This window comes from Trematosphaeria pertusa, assembly GCF_010094035.1.
Source record: "Trematosphaeria pertusa strain CBS 122368 unplaced genomic scaffold BU26scaffold_13, whole genome shotgun sequence".
In the NCBI taxonomy this organism is placed as follows: Eukaryota; Fungi; Ascomycota; class Dothideomycetes; order Pleosporales; family Trematosphaeriaceae; genus Trematosphaeria; species Trematosphaeria pertusa.
Window position 1 is genome coordinate 690544 of NW_022987224.1, and position 25958 is coordinate 716501.

Consider the following 25958-nt stretch of genomic DNA (forward strand, 5'->3'; position numbering starts at 1 on the left):
TTTTTCTAAAGTATTATTCTAAAGCTCTATTCTATTTCTAGGTATAGTATTTTATTATTTTACGCTATTTCTATATAAGAGTAGTACTACCTATAGTTCTATAGTATTATATTCTCTTTTCTCTTCTTATTTCTACTATACTATCTACGCGTACTAAGTTTTTAATAGTTTACTACTACTATTACGCTAACCTTATTCTATATATAGGCGTTAATATATCTAATAACTCTTATAGTACTTATCTCTTCTATAACTTACGTTACGTTATAGAGGTATTTTCTAGTTACTATTTAGAGTATATTATAAAGAGCTAGTCTTATAATAAAGTACTAGATTAGAAAGAGGTAGAGAAGCTAGATTAGCTAGTAGCTAATTTGCGTTCTTAGTAGTCTAAGGCTAGTCTTAAGGTAGAGCGCCTTGCTAAGACTTAGCAGCTTAAGCTAAATCGCCTACGTGCTTAGAAGGCCTATCTAAGCGAATTCTAGTAGTCTATAGATACTTGTAGCAAGCGTCTATAAAAGTAGTTAGAGCTAGTATAGTATTATTATAATACGCTACTTTTAAAAGATCTAGCTAATATTAAGAAGTTAGAGTAGTTAGAGTATAAGGTATAGTAATTCTTATAGCTATAACCTTTTATCTCTCTAGTTAATTCTCTCTAGTTGTTTAACTAGAGTTATCTAGAGAATCTAGAATTCTAGTCTCTAGGTTTTAGAGTTAGTACTACTAATAAAACTTCTTAAGTTTCTTAGAGTAGTTTCTAAGGTTCTCTAGTAGCTTTTAGGTATCTTTCTCTAGTAGGTATTCTTTCTACCTAACCTAGTATTTCTACTAATCTTGTATACGTCTTTTGTCTAGTATTCTTTTAACCTTAAAGTTCTAGTCTAGTTCTACCTTAGTTTATCTATTAAGTAGTATATTATTAGGCGCTAGCTTAAGTCTAGATTTATAGAATATAGAGTATATTCGTATTATTAGTAGTAGTTTTAACCTAAAGTTAATAGGTCTAAGTTACTTATTAACTTTAAATAGTCTAATTCTTAAGTAGTTAAGTTTCTTACTAGGTTGTTTAGTACGTAAGTTTTTTTATAGAATAAAAACTTTACTTCTCTTCTTAAAGGTTAGTCTTTTAATTTTTTTCTTATTTATCTATTAAGTTATTTTCTCTGCTATTCTTTATAGCTTACTATAGATTATTCTTATTTAGCGTTCTTTCTTCTTTGCTTTTAGAGAGATTATAGTTATATATATTAATAATCTATATATTCTAGTTCTATAGCTATAATATACTTAGTAGAGAGTTATCTCTATAGTTTCTTATTTTACTATATTATATACTAGTTATGCTATAAGTAGTAGTTTAACCTAGTTATCTTATTTCTAGTTAACGTAGTTTCTTAGATATTCTTCTAGAGTCTAGTTTATTTGCTCTATTTATCTATTAGTCTATAGGTAAAAGCTAGTTAATATTCTATTACTTATCTCTATTTAGCTAAGTAGTGCATTCTAGAACTTAGACGTAAACAGCTTATCTCTATCTATAGTAACCTGTTCTAGTATTCTATACTAGCTAAATAGCTATTAGCTTACCTTATAAGCTAATTCTTTAGCTTTAAAAGTCTTGCTAGTTAGGTAGAAGTATACGTACTTAGTAAATTAGTCTATAATTACTAAGATAGCGTCGTACTTTCTTCTTAACGCGGGTTTAACTAACCTAGGTAGCTTAGTAATAAAGTCTATAGTAACGTGTTACTATAGTACTATAGATAGTTCTAAGAGTTATAGTAACTTATATAGTTAGTACTTAACTACCTTATTTTATTAGTATTCTATATATTTCTATACTATCTCTATAACTTTTTTCTTTATTATAAGAAATCTATATTCTTGCCGTATTCTTTTAAGAGTACGCTTAATTTCTTAGTATTTATATATTATTATACTATAAAATTTCTAGATAAACTTTATTTATAGCGTCTCTAGTACTTCTCGCTATTCTTATCTATTAGATAGCTCTAACCTATTATTCTACTAGTCTCTAATCTCTATAATCTAGCTAACTCTTAGTCTATTATATTCTAGAGTTCTATCTAGTCTTATATAAAGCATAGCTTTATGTTTCTTTTTTACTATACCTATATAGTTAGCTCTATAGCTAAGTATATCTACTACTCTATTTTTAGTACCTTTTTAGTATTAAATTATAAAGTTTAGTATAGCTAGCGTTTCTACCTATCTAACTTATTATTAGTTTAGTGTTTTTATTATTATAAACGCTATAAGGTTTTTATAGTCTAATACTATATTAATAGAGTACTTAGCGCCTTCTAAGTAGATTCTCTATTTTTTTATTACTACTATAATAGCTATAAGTTTCTTATTATATATATTATAGTTAAGTTCTAGTACTAAGAACTTTCTTAAGTAGAAGAAGTATAGTTAATATTTACTATCTTCTCTAGATTAGCTAAGGTACGCTTCTAGAGCTTAGTCTAATATATCTATTTTAACCTATATTAGTTTATTTTTATTAAACGTTTATAGTAGTAGTATAGTAGTAAATATTTATTTTAGCGTCTTAAATACTTATTATTATAGATCTTTCTATCTAAACTCTTAGTTCTTTTTAGTAACTTTTATAAGTAGAGTAGTAATCTATAAATACTCTTAAATAAACTTTTAGTAGTAGTTTATAAATTCTAGAAAGAATTATACTTCTTTTACTATTTAGAGTATAGGCTAGTCTATAACTACCTAGACCTTATCTATTTCTATCTAGATTCTCTTATAGGTTAGATAAAATTCTAAGTAGCTAGTTTCTATATAGTAGAATTTACTCTTATTAGAAGCTATTAGAAGTCTATACTCTCTAAACTTCTATAGCGTTTTCTATACGTAGTTCTTATATTTTTCTAGTTCTCTCTTTAAATATATAAGTACGTTATCTAGATAGATTATAGTAAACCTTTCTATATATTTATATAGAGCTATATTAATTATACTTTAGAATATTACTAGTACGTTAGTAAGTCTAAATAGTATAACTAGATATTTATATAGACCTTCTCTTATTCTAAAGGCTATTTTCTACTTATATTCTTTCTTAATTTATATCTAGTAATACTCTTTCTAGATATTAAACTTTATAAACTATTATACTTCTATAAGCTAGTCTATTAGTTCTAAGATTATAGGTAGTAGATATTAATTCTTCTAAGTTACCTAGTTAAGCTATCTATAGTTAATATATAGTCTTAACTATCTATTCTTCTTTAGTATAAATAGTACTAGTAAGGCTATTAGGCTTTAGCTTTCTTAAATATATTCTTTTTATAGAAGTCTTTCTAGATATCTCTAGAGTTTCTCTTTTTACCTATAGCTAAGTAAGTATATAGATTCTAGCTTTAGCGTAGCTTTATCTTCTATAGGTATCTTATAGTTCTATAGTTTATATTTAGGTAGAACGCTATTATTCTATTTATTAAATAATAACGTAAACTTCTCGTAGTCTTTTTTAACCTTTTAAGGTAGTTACTCTATATTAGGTTATAGCTTTTATATCTATATAACGCTAACGTCTTAAGATTATTTCTTTACTTATTTTATTAAATTTGCAAGAGATATTCTTCTAATCTTTACCTCTAGTATTTAGTAAGCTCTTAAGTAGTATCTTGCTCTAGCCTTCTATACTACTTTAGGCCTTTCTTAGAGTTCTAACCTAATCTAACTAATATTAAAGTCGTGTTTTTATAGCTAATCTAGCTCTAGAAGTACGTCTATATTTTCTAGTTCTATAATATTATAGAATTATTATTTCTATATTCTCTAGGTATCTAATACCTATACCTTAGTTTCTAAGTAAATCTATTCTTAGCTAAAGGTAGGTAGCTAGTTATCTATAAGTTATACTTAGTATAGCTATTATTTCTCTTAAAATAGTATATTCTATAGCTTTACTAGGCTAGCAAAAATATATATTCTTACTACTCTACTATCTACGTAGGCTATAAACTTCTTATTCTCTAGCGTAGCTTTTACGCGTAGCGTTCTAGGTTTTAGAGTAATAATTTTACCTATAGTCTAAATAGAGCCTTTCTAGGCTAGACCTCTACCTTAGAGGCCTGCTAGTATTTTAACTTTAAAGAGGTAGCTAGTGCTAACCTTTATTTTTTTTCTACTATATATACTAGGTAGCGTTCTAGTAAGTATATAGTCTAGTAGAGTTTTATATATTTATTTTTAGCTTTTTCTCTATAGTATAGGTACTTCTATTCTAGAAAGTACTATCTATAGTCTAGTATATAGTAATTTAGGTACTAGACTCTTTATTCTATAGTTTAATATTATTTTTAATAGTACTAGTGTTATAATTATAAGATTAAGAATAAGGCTAGCTAACTAGAATAGAGAAAATAATAGGCTAAGCCTAAGGTTATAAGATAGAAGATTACGTGTAGAGTTATAGAAATAATTAGAGTTACATAATATAGATTAGATAGGTTAGAAAGATTAGAACCTAATCTAAGAGATTAGACTCTAATCTAAGTAAGCTATAGAAGCTAGAGCCTTAGTACCTAATCTAGCTAAGAAGGTATATATATATAAATAAAAGAAGCTTACTTCTTATAGCTTCTTATAGTTATTACTTATTTATTAAATTACTATAGAGACTTATAATTTATAGTATTATTACCTCTACCTCTTTATTACTAAAGATTCTAGCCTAAAGTATACCTCTTACCTCCCCTTATAAAAGTAAGTCTTAGTCTTAGTTAAGAGAATAGCTTGTAATAAAATAACTACCTAATATTAAAGAGTAGAATAACTATATTAATAGTTAGAACCTAATCTAGAAAGGCCTAGGCATAAAAGCTAACTATAAAGAAATAGATTATAAAACTCTAATAAGTTATTATAGTACTCTAGAAGATAAGCGTCTAGTAGGTAGAAGAGCTAGCTATAGTAAAACGCTAGGCCTAGACTAAGATTACTCTACCTAGACGCTTTAATAGTAAAAGAGAGAACCTTAACGTATTTCTAGTAGCTATAGAGCTCTACCTATAGTATAACGCTATAGTATTTCTATAGAATAAAGATAAGATTCTAGAGGCTATAATAAATATAAAAGAAGAAGCTCTTACGTAGACTAAACTCTATATATTAGACTAGCTAGAAAATAAGAGTAATATAAAGAGAATATAATAGTCTATAAATAAAATCTTTAAAAGCTAGACTAGGTTTATAAAATACCTTAGAGAAACGTTTAGAAAAGTTAACGCGTATAAGATAGCGTAGAAAAACTATTTAGACTATAATAAACTAGATTAGCATCTTAGTACATAGTAATATTTAGGTAGCTAAGCACTCGCCTAGACTAGAATAACCTTACGCTAGTAGAACTCTTCTATAAAGAGCTAAAGAAGTTAGTTAAGAATAATATTACGTACGCTAAACGACTAGAAAACCTAAGTAATACTATAGAGATAGTAGTAAAAATTAACAACTAGTAGTATAAATAGAACTTAGAACGTTAATAGAGTAGAGACTACTCTATACTATTAATAGTTAGAATAAGACAACTCTAGACTATATTTTAGAGAGACTCTATAGACCTAGACTAGGTTAAGACTCTATAAAAGGGAAAACAAACTCTATAGAATAAGAAAAAAGTATAATACTTTAAGAAAGAATTATACTTAGTCTATAGAGAAAAGAAACACTTTGCGTAGAAATACCTAAAGAAAAAGAAAATAGTTAAGATAATCTAAGTAGACTATAATAGCCTTATATAGATAGTATACTATAATAATAGCTATATAACGCACTAGAGAGATAAGGTTAACTTAGAATAGTATCTAACTAAGGTTAGAGCTATTATACTAGAATACTCTATGTATATAGAATACCTTACTCTAGAAACTATCTAATAACGTATTAACGCACGATAGTACTAGATATACGTAGAATTCTATAACGTATAGAGCTGCTAGCACGTATATTAGAATATTCTATTTACTAATAAAGAATTCTAGAAGATATTAGACGCCCTTAAAAAAGTAGCTAGATTAGTAGAATATCTTATAGATAAGAAAGTATACTTATATATCTAGAAAATCTACTAGAGCTTCTCTATAAACTACTCTAGAGCTAGAAAAGCTAAGTAATAGTAACTAAGGTATATAGAAAAAGGTAAGTATTAGAATCTCTTCTATAAGGTACACCTAACTAAGCTATTCTAAGAAAAGAAACTCTCTAGGCTATTTTTATATAACTAGAAAATTAAAGCACGCCTATAGTAGAAGCTATATTAGCTATGTAAGAGTAGCTACCTAGGCTATAACTATATCTACTAGGCCTATTTCTTAGTAATCTACGGCGAAGAAGAAAAAGCTATAGTTAAAACAGCTATTAGTACCTAGAGACTAGATAATAAGAAAATCTAGGTTACTACGTATATAAACCTAAGGCCTAAGAAAGAAGCTAGTAGAATAGTAATACCTAAACTAGTTAAGAAGGTCTACAGCAAAGAATACTACGCTAAACTATAGAATTAGTATGCTATAGAATGCTAATACTATTAAGAATAATATTAGACTATAGAATAGAGGGTTTAGTACTCTAATTACTACACACTTAACTATAGATAGTATTTTCTAGAATAGAAATACTTATACTATAGAGAAAAAGCTAAGAGTAAATATATAAAACTATACTAGACTATATACTTACTAGAAAGATACCTAGTATATATAGTAGAAAAGAAATAGAAATTAGCACTAGCTACCTCTTTAAAGTTAAAAAACTAGTAGGCCTCTAAGATAGAGGTCTAGCCTAGAAAGACTCTATTTAGACTATAGGCAAGATTATTACTCTAAAACCTAGAACGCTACGCGTAAAAGCTATATTAGAGAATAAGAAGTTTATAGCCTATATAGATAGTAGAGTAGTAAAAACGTATATTTCTACTAGTCTAGTAAAGCTATAGAATATACTATTTTAAGAGAAATAATAACTATATTAAGTATAACTTATAGATAACTAGCTACCTACCTTTAGCTAAGAATAAATTTACTTAGAAACTAAGGCACAAACGCTAGATATCTAAAAGATATAGAAATAATAGTTCTATAATATTATAGAACTAGAAAACATAGACGTACTTCTAGAACTAAACTAGCTATAAAGATATAACTCTAATATTAGTTAGATTAGGTTAGAGCTCTAAGGAAGGCCTAAAGTAGTATAAAAGGCTAGAGTAAAACACTACCTAAGAGCTTACTAAAAGCTAGAGGTAAAGATTAGAAGAATATTATTCGCAGGTTTAACAAAATAAGTAAAAATATAACTTTAAGACGTTAGCGTTGTGTAGATATAGAAGCTGCAACCTAATATAAAGTAACTACCTTAGAAAGTTAAGAAGAACTATAAGAAGTTTGCGTTATTATTTAATAGATAGAATAATAGCGTTCTACCTAAACATAAACTATAAGATTATAAGATACCTATAGAAGATAAAGCTATACTAAAACTAGAGCTAATATACCTACTTAGCTGTAAGTAAAAAGAGAAACTCTAAAGGTATCTAAAGAGACTTCTATAAAAAGAATATATTTAAGAAAGCTAAAGCCTAATAGTCTTACTAGTACTATTTATACTAAAAAAGAATAGATAGTTAAGGCTATATATTAACTACTAATAGCTTAATTAAGTAACTTAAAAGAACTAATACCTACTATCTATAATCTTAGAACTTATAGACTAGCTTATAGAAGTATAGTAGTTTATAAAGTTTAATATCTAAAAGAGGTACTACTAAATATAAATTAAGAAAGGCTATAAATAGAAAACTATCTTTAGAATAAGAGAAGAACTATATAAATACCTAGTTATACTATTTAGACTTACTAATATACTAGTAATATTCTAAAGTATAATTAACGTAGCTCTATATAAATACCTAGAAAGGTTTACTATAGTCTATCTAGATAATATACTTGTATACTTAAAGAAAAAACTAGAAGAATATAAGAACTACGTGTAATAGACGCTATAGAAGTTTAAAGAGTATAGACTTCTAATAGCTTCTAATAAGAGTAAATTCTATTATATAGAAACTAGTTACTTAGAATTTTATCTAACCTGTAAGAGAATTTAGATAGAAATAGACAAAGTCTAGGCGGTTCTAGACTAGCCTATACTCTAAATAGTAAAAGAAGTATAATTCTTTCTAGAATTTACGAACTACTACTAAAAGTTTATCTAAGAGTACTTATAGATTACTACTCTACTTATAGAAATTACTAAAAAGAACTAAGAGTTTAGGTAGAAAAACCTATAGTAATAAGCGTTTAAAATACTAAAATAAACGTTTACTACTATACTATTACTATAAACGTTTAATAAAAATAAACTAATATAGGTTAAAACAAATATGTTAGACTAAGCTCTAGAGGTATACCTTAGCTAACCTAGAGAAGATAGTAAATACTAACTATACTTCTTCTACTTAAGAAAGTTCTTAGTACTAGAGCTTAACTTTAACGTATATAATAAAGAGCTTATAGCTATTATAGCAGCTATAAAAGAATAAAGAATATACCTAGAAGGCGCTAAGTATTCTATTAACGTAGTATTAGACTATAAGAACCTTATAGCGTTTATAACAACAAAAACACTAAATTAATAATAAGTTAGATAGATAGAAACGCTAGCTATACTAAACTTTACAATCTAACACTAAAAGAGTACTAAAAATAGAGCTATAGACGTACTTAGCTATAGAGCTAACTACGTAGGTACTATAGAAAAGAAATATAGAGCTATACTTTACACTAGACTAGATAGAACTCTAGAATATAATAGGCTATAGATTAACTAGATTATAAAAATTAGAGACTAGTAGAATAATAGGCTAGAGCTACCTAATAGTTAAGAACAATAAGAAGTACTAGAAATATACTAAATAGAGTTTATCTAGAAATTCTATAGTATAATAATATATAGATACTAAGAAATTAAACGTACTCTTAAGAGGCTACGGTAAGAATATAGATTCTCTATAATAAAAAGAAAAGTTATAAAGGTAATATAGAAATATATAAAATACTAATAAAATAAGGTAGTTAGGTACTAACTATATAGACTACTATAACTACTAGAACTACCTATAGTACTATAGTAACACGTTACTATAGACTTTATTATAAAGCTACCTAGATTAATTAAACCTGCGTTATAAAGAAAGTGTAATACTATCTTAGTAATTATAGACTAATTTACTAAGTACGTATACTTTTACGTAACTAGTAAAACTCTTAAGGCTAAAGAACTAGCTTATAAGATAAGCTAATAACTATTTAGCTAATATAGAATACTAGAACGAGTTACTATAGATAGAGATAAGTTATTTACGTCTAAGTTCTAGAACGCGCTACTTAACTAAATAGAAATAAGTAATTAAATATTAACTAGCTTCTACCTATAAACTAATAGCTAAATAGAATAAATAAACTAAACTCTAGAAGAATACCTAAGAAACTACGTTAACTAAGAATAGAATAACTAGTATATAATATAGTAAAATAAGAAACTATAGAGATAACTCTCTATTAAGTATATTATAGCTATAAGGCTAGAATATATAGATTCTTAATATATATAGCTATAATTTTCTTAAAAGTAAAGAAAAAGAAATACTAAATAAGAATAATCTATAATAAACTATAAAAAATAGTAGAAAGAATAACCTAATAAGTAAATAAGAAAAGAATTAAGAGACTAACCTTTAAGAAGAAGAGTAAAGTTTTTATTTTATAAAAAAACTTACGCACTAAATAACCTAGTAAAAAACTTAACTACCTATAAGTAGAACTATTTAAGATTAATAAATAACTTAAACTTGTTAACTTTAGGCTAAAGCTACTACTAATAATAAGAATATACTCTATATTCTATAAATCTAAACTTAAGCTAGCACCTAATAATATACTACTTAATAACTAAACTAAGATAGAACTAGATTAGAACTATAAGGTTAAGAGAATACTAGATAGAAAGTATATACAAGGTTAATAGAAGTACTAGGTTAGGTAAAAAGAATATCTACTAGAAGAAGACACCTAGAAACTACTAGAGAACCTTAAGAACTACTCTAAGAAACTTAAGAAGTTTTGTTAGTAGTACTAACTCTAAAATCTAGAGACTAGAACTCTAGATTCTCTAGATAACTCTAGTTAAAGAACTAAAGAGAATTAACTAAAGAAATAGAGAGTTATAGCTATAAGAATTACTATACCTTCTACTCTAGCTACTCTAGCTTCTTAATATTAGTAAGATTCTTTAAAAGTAACGCGTTACGGTAACGCTATACTAGCTCTAACTACTTTTATAAGTATTTACTATAAGCGTCTATAGATTACTAGAACTCGCGTAGAGACGCCTTCTAACAACCTAGCTTAGCGCGAAAATAATCTATCTTTATATAAAGGTAAGCCTCTATACGCGCTAACTCTAACTACTAAGTCTTAGTAAGGCGCTTCGCCTTAAGACTAGCCTTAGACTACTAAGAACGCAGATTAGCTACTAACTAATTTAACTTCTCTACCTCTTTCTAGTCTAGCACCTTGTTATAGAATTAACTCTTTATAATATACTCTAAATAATAACTAGAAGATACCTTTATAACGTAACGTAGATTATAGAAATAGTAAGCGCTATAAGAGTTATTAAATATATTAGCGCTAGTACGTAGAATAAGGTTAGTATAATAGTAATAGTAGACTATTAAAGACTTAGTACGCGTAGGCGGTATAGTAAGAGTAGAAGAGAAAGAAAGAATATAATACTATAGAACTATAAATAGTACTACTCTTATATAAGAATAGTATAAAATAATAAAATACTATACCTAAGAATAGAATAGAGCTTTAGAATAATACTTTAGAAGAAGAGGTAAGTATTATAATTATAAGATTAAGAATAAGACTAGCTAACTAGAACAGAGAAAATAATAGGCTAAGCCTAGAGTTATAAGGTAAAAGATTACGTGTAGAATTATAGAAATAATTAGAGTTACGTAACATAAATTAGATAGGTTAGAGAAATTAGAACCTAATCTAAGAGATTAGACTCTAATCTAAGTAAGCTATAGAAGCTAGAGCCTTAGTACCTAATCTAGCTAAGAAGGTATATATATATAAATAGAAGAAGCTTACTTCTTATAGCTTCTTATAGTTATTACTTATTTATTAAATTACTATAGAGACTTATAATTTATAGTATTATTATCTCTACCTCTTTATTACTAAAGATTCTAGCCTAAAGTATACCTCTTACCTTCTCTTATAAAAGTAAGTCTTAGTCTTAGTTAAGAGAATAGCTTATAATAACTAGTATTCTATAGCGTACTAGTTTTATAGCTTAGCGTAGTATTCTTTACTATAGGTCTATTTAACTAGTTTAGGTGTTATTATTTAGCTAGTTTCTTTTCTAGGGCGTAGGTCTATATACGTAGCTACTTAGATTTCTTCTTTATCTAGTCTCTAGATACTAATAGCTATCTTAACTACTACTTTACCTTCTTCTCTATAAACTACTAGAGAGTATACTTAGTAGATATAGTTATAGCTAGAGTAGTCGCCTTCGTATAGCTAGTATAGCTTCTACTATAGGTATACTTTAATTTTCTAATTATATATAAATAGCCTAGAGAGTTTCTTTTCTTATAATAGTTTAGTTAGGTATATCTTATAGAAGAGATTCTTATACTTACCTCTTTCTATACACCTTAGTTACTATTACTTAGCTTTCTAGGCTCTAGAGTAGTTTATAGAAAAGCCTTAGTATATCTTCTAGATATATATATATACTTCTTTATCTATAAGGTATTCTACTAATTAGACTACCTTCTTAAGAGTATCTAGTATCTTCTAGAATTCTTTATTAGTAAATAGAATATTCTAGTATATATACTAATAGCTCTAAGCGTTATAGACTTCTACGTATATCTAGTACTATTATATATTAATACGTTATTAGATAGTATCTAGAGTAAGGTATTCTATATACGTAGAGTACTCTAGTATAATAGCTCTAATCTTAGTTAGATACTATTCTAAGTTAACCTTATCTCTCTAGTATATTATATAGCTATTATTATAGTATACTATCTATATAAGGCTATTATAGTCTACTTAGATTATTCTAACTATTTTCTTTTTCTTTAGGTATTTTTATATAAAGTGTTCTTTTTCTCTATAGACTAGGTATAGTTCTTTCTTAAAGTATTATATCTTTTTCTTGTTTCTTAAGGTTTATTTCTCTTTCTATAGAGTCTTAACCTAGTCTAGGTCTATAGAGTCTTCTTAGAACATAGTTTATAGCCGTCTAGTTCTAACTATTAGTAGTATAAAGTAATCTCTACTCTATTAGCGTTCTAGATTTTATTTATACTATTAGTTATTAATTTTTACTACTATTTCTATTATATTACTTAGATTCTCTAGTTGTTTAGCGTACGTAATATTATTTTTAACTAACTTCTTTAATTCTTTATAGAAGAGTTCTACTAGCGTAAAGTTATTCTAGTCTAGGTAGATACTTAGCTATCTAAACGTAGCTATATACTAGAATACTAATCTAGTTTATTATAGTTAGAATAGCTTTTCTTAGGCTATTTTATATATATTAACTTCTCTAAACGTTTCTCTAAGGTACTATTATAACACTAACCTGCTCGCGTAGTTATATAACCTTAGCTACCTTAGCGTCTTAGTATAGTAGATATCTACTCTATACCTCTATACCTTTATAGCTTAATATTATATAACTTATTATATACCTTAAATTCTTATTTCTTATCTACGCTATAATAGTTTATATAATTCTACTATTAGCTCTACTACGTACTACGTAGCCTAGCTAAATTATAACTAAAGAAACCTACTTTATAATTCTAGAAACTAAGGTACTATAAGTAATACCTAGAAGAAGAACTAGGTAAAAACTCTAGCTATAAACCTTCTTAACTTTCTAATACTCTAGGTACTTACGCGAACTAGAGACCTATAGTAAGACTCTACGTAGCTACTAGTTACGATTAGTAAAGCTAATACTAACTAGAAAGCCTTAGTAATAAAGAATACTCTTAATAATATCTTTAGAAACTTTAAGAACAGCTTTAATTACTAGTTCTAGACTCTTTAAGCTAACTATAATACTATTACTACTAAATATTCTACTCTCTAGGTATAGCTACGCGTAGTAGAGTAGCGCGTGTATATTATAGAAGCTATAGCTACTACTCTTTAAGCTTCTCTACCTACTAATCTCTATAACCTCTATTAATAGAATTATAATAACCTACTAAAATTTAATAGTAAGAGCGACCTAAGTATAAGGTAATAGAAATATAAGAATTAGAAGATAGAAGTCTATTTAGCCTTAGCTATAGATAGCGCCTTTTTTAATATAGATCTATCTCGTCTTCTATATATTATAAACCTTCTTACTAGTAATACTATAGAGCGCTACTACTACAACCTTAATATAATTCTAAATAACCTAAATAACTAGAACGTATAGCTCTATACTATAGTCTTAGACCTATTTATAAATATAGACTAAGTCTATATTAGTACTAATAAGACGCTAGAGGCTAATACTAAATTTAATAACCTAGTTATAGGTATACGCCTCTTTTCTAACTTCTTATCTAACTTTAAGAAATAGTCTACCTACGCTAAGAAAATAGCTATAGAAAAGGTTACTACTCTTTGCTATAAAGTATTCGCAAAGCTTAGTAGTATAGTTACTAACTAGATTAAGCTCTCTAGACCTGCTAACTTTAATAAATAGGTTAAGTTACTAAATACTATATAGAAACGCCTTAAGAAAGAAAAGTATATTAGTAGTATCTATAAGAGACGCTTAAAGTAGCTATATATAAATATAAGCACGCCGCTTCTAGTAACTACGTAGGCTTAGTCTATTTTAGACCTAGACGCTATATAGTTAGACGCTATACGCCTGTTACAAGAAGAATATACGTAGAGAGGTCTCTATTTCTATTATAGAAAACTAGAATACAACAAGACTAATTATAAGAAAAAGCGTAAGAATAATATAAAGTAGAGTAGCTAGCTCTAGTTATTTCTTTAATTATATATATAATAGCTATAGAACCTATAACTATTTAATAACTATAGATACCCTTATAGTAGATATAATACTAGGTCTAGCTAGAGTAGCTATAACGGCTAAGATAGCTGCGGCTAAGGCTAGAATACTAACCTATTCTTTAACTATTCTATAAGTAATAAGAGTAGAGGCTATATTAAAGGTAAGGTCTCTTTAACTCTTACTAGCTTATTCTCTAGTACTACAAGTACGCCTACTAAATTAATTTCTCTATCTATAAGTACTTCTAACTATAGTAGTATAAAAAATAACTAGCCTCTAACTATAGTTATAGCTAGAGGTCTAAGAAGAGTATATATAAATAATAACCTTACTAGATATAAATAGTCCTTAGTAAGAAGAGCTCTCTCTAGCTTAGATCTATAGATAGTAAATTACTACTTATTTATATATTACTCTACCTTACGTATTTATCTATTACTACGTAAAGTCTTATTAATAGTAGCTATTTAGACTATAGCTTTATTAACTACTTTCTAGTTTAGTAATATAACATTCTACTATATACTATACTATTCTTTAGACTCTTACTACTTATAAATAGATATATAAGCAATACGCTTATATACTACTATATTATACCTATATCTATTAGTAACTACTATAAGTATTATATACTCTATATTATAAAGCTAGCTACTAACATACTAATTATTCTTAGCCTTCTATAGTTATAGTAATATAATCTAGCTATTAATTAGACTTCTATATCTATAACTTTTACCTCTTAGTACTACATAGCATACTATAGTTCTAATAGTAGACTAGTACCTATAGTACTATAATACTAAGCGCCTAGAAAGACTTTTACCGCCTGCTCTATATAGCCTCTACCTTAAATTACGCTTATACCTCTAGATTCTCTACTAGCTATAGAGAACCGCGTCTCTATTCTAGACAAAAAACTACTCTTTCTACTAAGTTATAAATAAACTAAGTAGTTACTATTAACTACATAAGATCTTTCTATAAAAACTAATAGCGCTTCTAGGTTAAACTATATTACACTATTATGCAAAGATATACCTAAAGACATATAGAAGAAGAATATAAATAGAGAAAGCTAACTACTAGAAATTCTACCTAAGCTTATACTAGACTGCTTATACTATTATATCTATAATTCTAGAGTAAATAAAGGTAGAATATCTAAATACTATAGTATAATAATTAGAAACACGTGCTCTATAAAGAACATACTAGCCTAAAAAGTAGAAGGTATCTAGCTCTCTATAGTATAGATTAGAAAAGAACTATAACTATAGCTTAGTATTCTAGTTCTAGAACTAATAAGTAGACTATATAAAGTATTTAAAATAGAAGATATTCGCCTCTCTAAGGCTGTTAATTTTGTCTAATTCTATAAGTAGCTAGTTATTTAGGCTATTTAGGTTATATAGAATAACCTAGACAAGATAGCCTAAGAAAGTAAGTAAGAGAAAGGTAATATACTTTCTAGTCTTACTAAAGCTAAGTATTTTAATATTCTATTAGAATACATTAGCAATTAATTATATAGTAAATTCTCTAGCTAATTCTACAATTTCTTAGATAATTACTAATAGACTGTTTACCTCTATAGCCTTAAGTAAATAGATATTAATAAATTTCTAGAAGATAAGAAGCCTCTTTCTAAGTTAGAACTTAGAAAGAGGCTGCTAGAATAGCTATAGAATAAGCTAGTAGAATTTCTTTTCTAGAAAGCTAATAAGCTACTACTAATAAGAGCTTAGAACTATAAGATTAATATTATCTTAGAAAAGAAGCTACTATATTAGAAGAATAGGCTCTTCTCTAGTAAGAAATTAAAAGTTATTAGAAAATAGCTAGATAAAAACCTAGATAAAAGCTTTATACGTAAATTCTATTTACGTTATACTACACCTCTACTTCTAGTAGTAAAACTAGGCAGAGAGGTACGCATCTATTAAGACTATTAAGGCCTTAATAATATAACTATAAAGAACTAATATCTACTTCTATTAATTAGAGAAACGCTTAATACTCTATGTAATGCTAAGGTGTATACTAAGCTTAACATTATTACCGCGTTTAATAAGCTAAGAATTATAGAAGGCTATAAATAGAAAATAGCTTTTATTACCTAATTTAGACTCTTTAAATTGCTAGTTATGCTATTTAGCCTCTATAATACGCTAGCCTTATTCTAGAACTATATTAACTATACGCTCTATAATATTCTAGACTACACGTGTACTACGTACCTTAATAACGTTCTTATCTACTCTATAAATAAAAAGAAACACTAATAACACGTCTAAGACGTAGTCTAATAGCTTATTAATATAGGCCTCTAAATTAATATTAAGAAGTATAAATTTAAGGTTACTAAAATAAAATATCTTAGTCTTGTTATCTTCTTAGAGAGAATCTATATAGATCTAGAGAAGGTCTAGACTATTTATATATAGATAACGCCTCTACACCTAAAGAACCTATAGAAGTTTCTTAGCTTCTCTAACTTTTATTAATATTTTATTTAAGACTTCTCTAAGATATATTAACTACTAAATAAGCTACTACGTAAAGATACGCTATAAATCTAGATAGACGAGTATATATAAGCCTTTAAGACTCTAAAAATATTATTTATAATAGCTCTAGTACTAGTAATATATAACTATATAAAGAAGATAATTCTTAAAATAGATATCTCTAACTAGGTATTAGAGAGCGTGCTCTTATAGTATAATAATACTAGCGTACTTTACTCTATTACGTACTTCTTAAGTAAGTATAGCGCTACTAAGTATAACTATAAGATTTATAATAAAGAACTTCTTACTATTATAAAGTTCTTAGAGAAGTAGCACTCTAAGTTATAAGAGACTACTAAACTATTTAAGATTATTATAGATTATAAGAATTTTAAATACTTTACTATAATAAAGGCACTCTTCTAGAGACAGGTCTACTAGTCTAAATTTCTCTTATAATTTAACTTTTGTATTATATATCGTCTAAAGAGTAAAGTAGTTAGACTAGACGCGTTAAGTTATATACTAGGCGACTAATCTACTAAGAATAACCTTACTAATAACTATGTTAAGAACTAGATATAGATAATGCTACTACCTAAAAGATTTAATAAGAAGGTTCTTACGAAGCTTCTCTAAGATACTCTACTAGAAGTAGTAGTACTTATTCTACTAGCTATAGATAAACTAATTAATAACCTATTATAGACTATATATAAGATATTAGATCTAGTATAGAAAATAATTACTATACTAGAGAACCTATTAGCAAAGCGCTAGCTAAAATACCTTTAAAGACTTCTCTAGGTTCTAATACTTAACTATAAGGTCTAATAAAACTATATTTAGTATAGAGATTATATATTTATACTACTAAATAATAAACTATATACGTAGATTTTATACTATACGTATAATACTAGCTCTACTAGCTACTCTAGATAGATTAAAACTATAGACCTTATCTACTATAATTACTAGTAGCTATAAATCTTCTATAATATTAAGATATACGTATAAGCCTATACTATATACGTAAGAATAAAAGTATCTAGACTCTTACCTTAAGGCTTTCTAAAACTACTACTAGTCTTATTCTAGATATAGTCTAATATATTAGTTAATTATATTACTCTACTACCTAAGTATAAGTTATATAGTTAAAAATATAAATATATTCTTATAGTAGTCTATTAACTTATAAAAATACGCTATCTTATCTCTATAATAAGAATTAATATAGAGAAGCTAACTAATATATTTATTTTATAAATTTACTTACTTTATAGCTACTCTAATAATATTATTTCTAATTATAGTATATAGTTTATTTCTTAGTTCTAGACGTAGCTTTCTACTCGCTTAGAAGTTATACTTAAACGCTTATCTTTATTCTATCTAGAGATAGATAGATAAATAGAGTAAGTTAATAGCTCTATTAAAGTATACCTCTAGACCTTTATAAACTTCTACTAAGACGATTAGGTATAATAGCTACTACTTATAGAGTTTATAATAAATAATATTATATCTAAGACTATAGAAGTATCTCTATTCTTTACGAATTATAGTTTCTATCTAAGACTAGAGGTTAAGCTAGCGTAGCTAGTACTACTAAACCTATCTACTACGTAAAAACGCGAGTTCTTTAGAGCTAATAACGTGGCTAACTAGTTTAGCCGCATTCTATCTTAACTAAAAGCACTAGCTATCTAGTCTATCGCTTAGTATAAACACTATATAAATAAGAGACGTAAAGATATACTATAATTTTTAATAGAAGATCTTATCTACGTTAATACGTAGAATATAAAGATAAATAGGCCTATAAAAAAAAGAAATAATAAGCTTATAGAGCTATATAAGGTATTAAAGGTCTATAACTAATTATATATACTAGAACTTCTATTACGCGTATAAATCTTTCTAGTATTCTATAACTTACTACTCCGCCTCTAGCATGTCTCTACGGGGCTTCTAGGTTAATAGGTAATTAATAAAGCAGAGTTACGTTATCTCTATAGAAGAGTTCTTAAAAGAGAAGATAGAATAGAGAAACTTACTAAGAAGTAGAAGTTTAATATAATACTAGACTACTATAATAAGTAACTAGAACTATAGTACCTTATTAAATAGAAAAACTACGCTATAATATAGTAACTAGTATTAGACCTAAAAGGTTAGAATAACGCGCTACTAAGGTTCTATACCTAACATCTAGGTAAGCTAGGTCTACTATAATAGATAAAAAGGCTATAGACGCTAGTTAGTCTAAATTTTTTATTATTTTATAGGCTATTTAAGACGTATAGTATACTAGAAGAGAGGTACTATTATAGTACTAACTTGCCTGCGTAGTTATATAATCTTAGCTACCTTAGCGTCTTAGTATAGTAGATATCTACTCTATACCTTTATACCTTTATAGCTTAATATTATATAACTTATTATATATCTTAAATTCTTATTTCTTATTTACGCTATAATAGGTACTTTATAAATCTAGTCTAGCTTTTAAAGATTTTATTTATAGACTATTATATTCTTTTTATATTACTTTTATTTTCTAGCTAGTCTAATATATAGAGTTTAGTCTATATAAAAGCTTCTTCTTCTATATTTATTATAGCTTCTAGTATCTTATTCTTATTTTATAGAAACGCTATAGTATTATATTATAGGTAGAGTTCTATAGCTACTAGAAATACGTTAAGATTCTCTCTTTTACTATTAAAGTATTAAGGTAGAGTAATCTTAGCCTAGACCTGTTATTTTGCCGCGGCTAGCTCTTCTATCTACTAAACGCTTATCTTCTAGAGTACTATAATAACTTATTAGAGTTCTATAATTTATTTCTCTATAGTTAGCTTTCTAGCCTAGGCTTTTCTAGATTAGGTTCTAGCTATTAATATAATAGTTCTACTCTTTAACGTTAGATAGTTATTTTATTATAAGCTATTCTTCTAACTTAGACTAAGGCTTACTTTTATAAAAGAACGTAGAGAGTATACTTTAGACTAGAATTTTTAGTAATAAAGAGGTAGATATAATAGTACTATAAATTATAAGTCTCTATAGTAATTTAATAAATAAAGTAATAACTATAAAAAGCTATAAAAAGTAAGCTTTTTCTAGTTATATATATATACCGTCTTAGCTAGATTAGGTACTAAGACTCTAGCTTTTATAGATCTTCTAGATTAGAGCTAATTACCTAGATTAGTTCTAATTCTTCTAATCTATCTAATCTACGTTATATAACTCTAACTATTTCTATAACTTTATACGTAACCTCTTATTCTATAACTCTAGGCTTAGACTATTATTTTCTCTATCTTAGCTAGTTAACCTTATTTCTAATTCTATAATTATAATAGCTAGTTACTTAAAAAGAAGCTATAAATTAGAATAAAAATAAAAAGTAGTATAAAAAGATAGTAGTATATAATAGCTAGCTAGCTTAGTAATACTATAGATACTATAATAAGCTAGAGTATAATATATAAACGTACTAGATAGTTAAAGATAATATAAATAAGTTAGATAGCTTATCTAGATTTATCTTAAGTAGCTTAGAGTTAGAATAATCTAATTAAGATAGTAGCTTTTTAGTAAAGACTTAGTATTTTTAGAGTATTTAGTAATATAGAGTATTTACTAATAAAGTACGTTACTAGGTAAGAGTAGTTCTAGCCTAAAGACGTTAAGAGAGTGCTTAGCCACACCTTGATAATCACGTGGCTAGCTGTGTAGCGAGTGGCTTAGTAGCTGTCTGATTGGACGCAGCCATGTTCCTCGCCGCCAAGCGCCCTGGGCGCTAAGCGAGGCCCCAACGTCAGCCGTTTGAACAGGACAGCGCAGCCACCTCTATCGCCGGTCTTTACGCACAGCGTCGTCGCGCATCGTGGACTCTTATGTTATTGTCTGTATGCAGTAGTCACTGCATTTCCCCTGACCCTTGATGCCACCAGACCTGCCGCCGCCGCTCCGCCCGTCCCGCAACGTCCTCGACCCACCCGCTTCCGCATCCCCGCCCGACGGGCTCCCGCTATCAGTGTACCCGTCACACGGGCCTTACCAAAGCTACGATGCAAACCCCATCGGAATTGCTGCCCTCTCTCTCCCTGCGCCGATCCCTTCGTCTGCCTACCCACACTACCACGTCTCCAGTGGTTATACGCCGGGTTCCTCGCACGACCCTTTCATGATGCCTGGCCTGCCTGCATCGCAGCAGCAGCAGTACCGCCCTCGCAAGCGCAGCTACCATGACGATGACGTCGTGCGTGCCGACGATGCGAGCTCCGCGAAGCGCTCTCGTAGCTCGAGAACCTATTCGGACAGCAGTCGAGAGTTTGACAAAGGCACGGGCGATAGGCTTGCGTCCATATACGGTCGGCGTGCGTGTTGGGTCTGTGGGGTGGACGCGAGGCCGCCTGAGAAAGCACACGTGTTTCCAAAGAAGGATCCAAATGTACCGCTCCCCCTCTGCGCTCCGGTCCCTGCTAACGGCGGTCACAGTTTGCGAGCGTTCGCGACCTCGGCCTCCTAAACCTCACTTCCCACGGGGATTTCGAAAACGTCCTTCCACTCTGCGCCAACTGCCACGGCTACTTCGACGACGTATACATGCCGCGGCTTGTTATTGTCCCCGTATACGTCGAATACTTCTTCCAGGTCGAGCGGCGTTGGCAGGACGACTTCCGGACTAAAGGGCCAAGGGCACGCATATCCCCGACCCGTGAATCGTACTTCGAATATTGTGCGCGTCAGGACCATCGACCAGGCCGGATTCCGAACATGACAAGAGGTGGGCTGTACACGTGGTATGCTGATGGCGGAAGCTTTCCGTTCAGTCAAGAGCCGGCGCATGCTTATCTTCAGCATTGGCATGGTGATCCAATGGCCATGGTTTACCGCGCAATCCAGGGCGTTGAACGCATTGCAATGCCCCAAAGGTTGCCTAACCATCTGAAGCGAGACTTGATGGGGCTCCATATACTTTACGAGACGGGCAACAACCTGCAGAAGACGCTTTTTCAACTCGGCACCTGGCCCTCGTTGAGACCCGGCCCCATTTCCGGCTTCCAGCCTGGCCGGGGGTCTGGTTCCGGTGATGGCTTCGATCCTGGCCCTCACTCCGGCAATCCCAACGACTCCGGCAATCCCAACGACTCCGGCAATCCGCCATCGCAACCGCGTGGTGGCTATCCAGCGACATCTACGCAACGACCTGGGCCGAATGCTTTTCACCAGTCCACAGCTAGCTTTGGCGAGGATGACCGCTCTTGCGTGTCCCCTCCATATCGCCCGCCTACTCCTGCTCTCACACCCCCATCTGGGAATGCGAAGCGACGCCGGGAGCATGACGAGGACCCTGCGGAAAGGTCCATTGGCGGGCAAGAGCCGGCTTTGAAGCGCATGCGTCTAGGTTCCTGGTGCAATCGTCTCACACCTGATGCATTGCAATCACTTGCAAGGACACATTCCCACATCGACATGCTATCACGCTACCTCGACGAAGCAGCTTCCGCCTACCAAGACAACGATCCAGCCACTATACCGAAGAACGCCGCATCAGCAAGGGAAGAGCACGACATGGGAACACCTCCTCCCTTCCTACACCCACCCTCTAAAGCCGATCGACCATCCTCTCCTATAGATTGGCCTACAAGCCTCGTGTCGAATGCAGCATCGAGCCGAGCATCGAGCCGAGCATCGAGCTGTAAACCGCCTGCCCGAGCCGGGCAGAATTGGTGGGGTACGTTGTGGCAATGGGCAGGTCTGACGGCGCAAGAGGCAATGAAGCAGCATCAAATATTGTATTTGGAGACGAAGTCCCCTGTGCCTCTTGCGAATAGGGCACCAGATGGGTGGCAGTCATGCGCAGGTGGTGGTGGTGATGAGAGTGGAGGCTCACATGCCACAGCTGCTCGCTAGCTAATTCTCGTATAGATACTACTGCATGCTAACATGTATCTATACCCGGAGCTACTTGTTTTGCTTGCGCAGTCGCCATGGTATTAGGTGTTGACCATCTCGAACACACGCGCTGGGGTCCAGGTAGATGAGGTGCTGCCATTCAAGGATAATCAAGCGCCGAACCAGTCACGTGCTCACTTCACGTGACCGTACACATCCGTCAATCCTTCGACTGCCATGATTGCATTCCGATTTATTCAACATGAGATCTTGAGCCGACGCGACAGGCTTCGGATTACGACTGCACCACGTATTCTTGATCGATGTGTGGGAAGACGGTGGTGTTAGGTCAGAGCCGCGGATCCCGGTGGAAGCTACAGATCATGCGCATGCACGGCGAGCTCAACAACGCCTCGCGCAATCCTGAAAAACCGTAGTAGACAAACTTTTTATGCAATTCCAGCCGCAGCATGTATGTCTACTCATCTTTCTAATGTCAGTGTTGGGTAGATGCAGCGGATTAGGGTACGCTTCTGGCACCTGGGCAGGTGGATGCCCCGGAGTTATCGGGGTTAGCGAAAAATCAATCCGAGGACCAAGTCGCGCAGGAAGAGCAACGCCCGCCAACAACGGCGTATTTCAGCCTGCACTTGCGATGGGATTGCTGGAAATGTATGCGACGGCCGCATAGGTCCGCGAGGGCTGCGCCAGGGCACCTGTACCAGGATAGTTTAAAAATATTCGCGACGGCTACACAGGTGCGCGCAGCCCTCGCGCAGGGCGTGGGCAACCCTCCAGCGGGCTAGCGCGACGCCCCCGATGCGACGGCATCCCGAGGTCGAAAGTGAACCGGTCAACACCACGCATTAACAAAGGCTCGGAGGAGTATGGAGCTGCCGTAAATAAATTTCACAGGCTTCATCCCCATTGCGAAAAATTGCTCCATACGCGTCGGAACTGTTTTGCGCCGTGCATGCTCCCTGTTGTGCTCAGCACCCCGAGGCGGGGCGCTGGCGCTGAGGCATTCCCAACGCCAACAAGAGTTCTCGCAATGCCATGCCACACAGCCACCTAGCCTTCCACCGTCCCGCTCGCGTCGTCGCGTCAATATTCACGCCCGCTCTGGCCGTGTTGGAGTCGTCGCTGCCTCTCGCCGGCTTGCTGCCGGAAACCGTCCTCGCCGTCTTCACCGTCTGTTGCTGCTCATCTCACGCATCGTAGCCAGAATATCGTCGGAGGCGAGGTAGCGCGAAGACGTGTCCGCCGCAACGCAGCTAGAGAATGTGAGTGAACCGAGCCCGGCGCAGTCACAAGCTAACCACCGTTCCCAATAGACCGAAACAGCGAACCGCTATCTCCATTATCCTCCCTCCACTATCCTGCTCCGCCTCGCAATCGCAGTCTCAGCCAGAAGACCCGTCAGCCAGCTCGTCTGCAACGACTTGTTCCCGTCGTTTCAGCTCCCTTCACCGACTCAGCTTTCTCAAGAGACAATGGTTGACGGTGCTGTGCTCAGGCTTGCGCGTCGAGTATTCTTTGGGCTTGCTCAACGTGCGCTAGAGCTTACTAGAAGTGTTGCACTCTGGTTTGCTAGGAGTGTGCGAGGGCTTGCTGCTCTAGGAACAGCCTGGCTTGATTATCAAGTCAACAAACCTTATGTCAAATCTATTGAGGACTTACGGACTCTCTGCCACCAGTCCACATTGCACAAAGATGGACGCGTAGAGTTTTCGTTCTCCGCATTCACCTTCGTCTCTAAGGAATATACGGTCTATTATGGGCGATTATCGAACAGGAAGCTTACTCCTGAAACGATCAATAAGAGCTTGGAACGCGTTCCAGACGAGGATGTGTATCCTACGGCTCCGTCGCATATAACGGGTGTCGAGAAGGTGGATAGCAGTTCCTTCTTTAAGGGGCCTATGCTCACATTCTATGTTGAACTAGGGGGTTCAGGGCAGATCGCAAAGGCGCTCCTACAAGAAGCTGAGACGCTGGAGATTCTACGGCGCCGTCCTCACCCCAATGTCGTCCGGTATCACGGCTGTCAGGTCCATAGAGGTCGTATTGTTGGCCTACTATTAGAACGACATCCTTGCACACTAGAGGAACGTCTTTATAATGGCAGCCACGATCTCAACTTAAAGTTAGGCTTTAATGGAGTTAAGTTAGGGGTAAGGCATCTTCACAGTCTTGGGCTTGCTCATAACGATATTAAGCCAAGCAACATTATGGTCAGCGCAGACAATACGTGGATTCTAATCGATATGGGCTCCTGCAGGTCTATTAGGGACACTCTTATAATAGCAGGTCACCCAGAATGGCAAATTTCATCGAAGGAGCATGACGAGGCTGCATTGAGTGAGCTTTAGACCTGGCTATATAAAGAAAAGGGCAATCTTGCGAGCAATTATTATCCATGTATCTAGCTAATTTTCTGCAGTTTACACGTTAACTTAAACAATCTAGCTAGCTATGTTTCAATTCTCTAAGTTTTAATAACCGTCTAAATACTATATTACTAACCTAACTACGCCGTATAACTTAAGAGTCTAAGAGCTACGGCTTTGCCTAAGTAACTTATTTAAGGCGGTCTTATTTATAGTTCTATTATTCGCTAAATTAACGAACAATACTAGATAGTCTTGTTTATAACAGTCTACAGTATTTATAGTTACCGTTCTTCTAGTTTCGCTGTTAGTTACTATAATAATGTGCAAGCTTCTACGATAGTATCTACTCGTTATTAGCCTTCTTAATAAACTTAAAAGAATATAGCTTATATAGTAGTGCATAATAACTCTAAAGTAGCTTAATATAAGAGTAATATAGTAGTTAAATAACTAGTTCTAGATAGACTCTAAGATACTCTACGCTAATAAGAGTAATAGCTTATTATTACTATAGTATAGTTAAGATTTTACTATAAAAATTAGTTAGTACTACGCTATTTATAGTTAGTAGATATTATATATAGAGAGTTATACTATACTAGAATCTAATTAAATTACTAATATTATAGTAGAATCTAAGTCTACTTATAAGAGCTAGCTTTATAGTCTCTACTACTATAAGTATCTCTAAATACCTAGCTAGATAAGTTAGCTATAGGTAGTACTATCTCTATAAGCTATAAGAATAAGAAGTACTAGTAGAGTAGATTAGGTTAAATTTAGCTATCTAAAGATAAGAAGTAGAGAAAAGGCTCTAAGAGGCTCTATATATAGAGATACTAAGCGCTAAGACGCTAGGCTAGGTTACGTAATAAAGTTATATAACTTAAGGTTATATAACTAAGATATATCTCTAAACTAGACTATTATATTACTCTCTCTTATAGAGAGA

General features: G+C 31.9%; 2 protein-coding genes across 2 annotated transcripts; both read left to right on the forward strand.

Moving 5' to 3' along the window:
* Positions 1-20655: 20655 nt before the first annotated feature.
* On the forward strand, positions 20656-22631 carry BU26DRAFT_508477 (uncharacterized protein; the record flags this gene model as incomplete). The annotated part of the gene is made up of 2 exons (XM_033827082.1): positions 20656-21165; positions 21213-22631. 2 exons carry the CDS (start codon positions 20656-20658, stop codon positions 22629-22631), a joined length of 1929 nt encoding a protein of 642 aa, XP_033680150.1.
* A 1046-nt stretch (positions 22632-23677) lies between these two features.
* On the forward strand, positions 23678-25024 carry BU26DRAFT_522261 (kinase-like protein). The gene is made up of 2 exons (XM_033829744.1): positions 23678-23896; positions 23948-25024. Exon 2 carries the CDS (start codon positions 24107-24109, stop codon positions 24983-24985), a length of 879 nt encoding a protein of 292 aa, XP_033680151.1. The 5' UTR covers positions 23678-23896; positions 23948-24106; the 3' UTR covers positions 24986-25024.
* Positions 25025-25958: the final 934 nt, after the last annotated feature.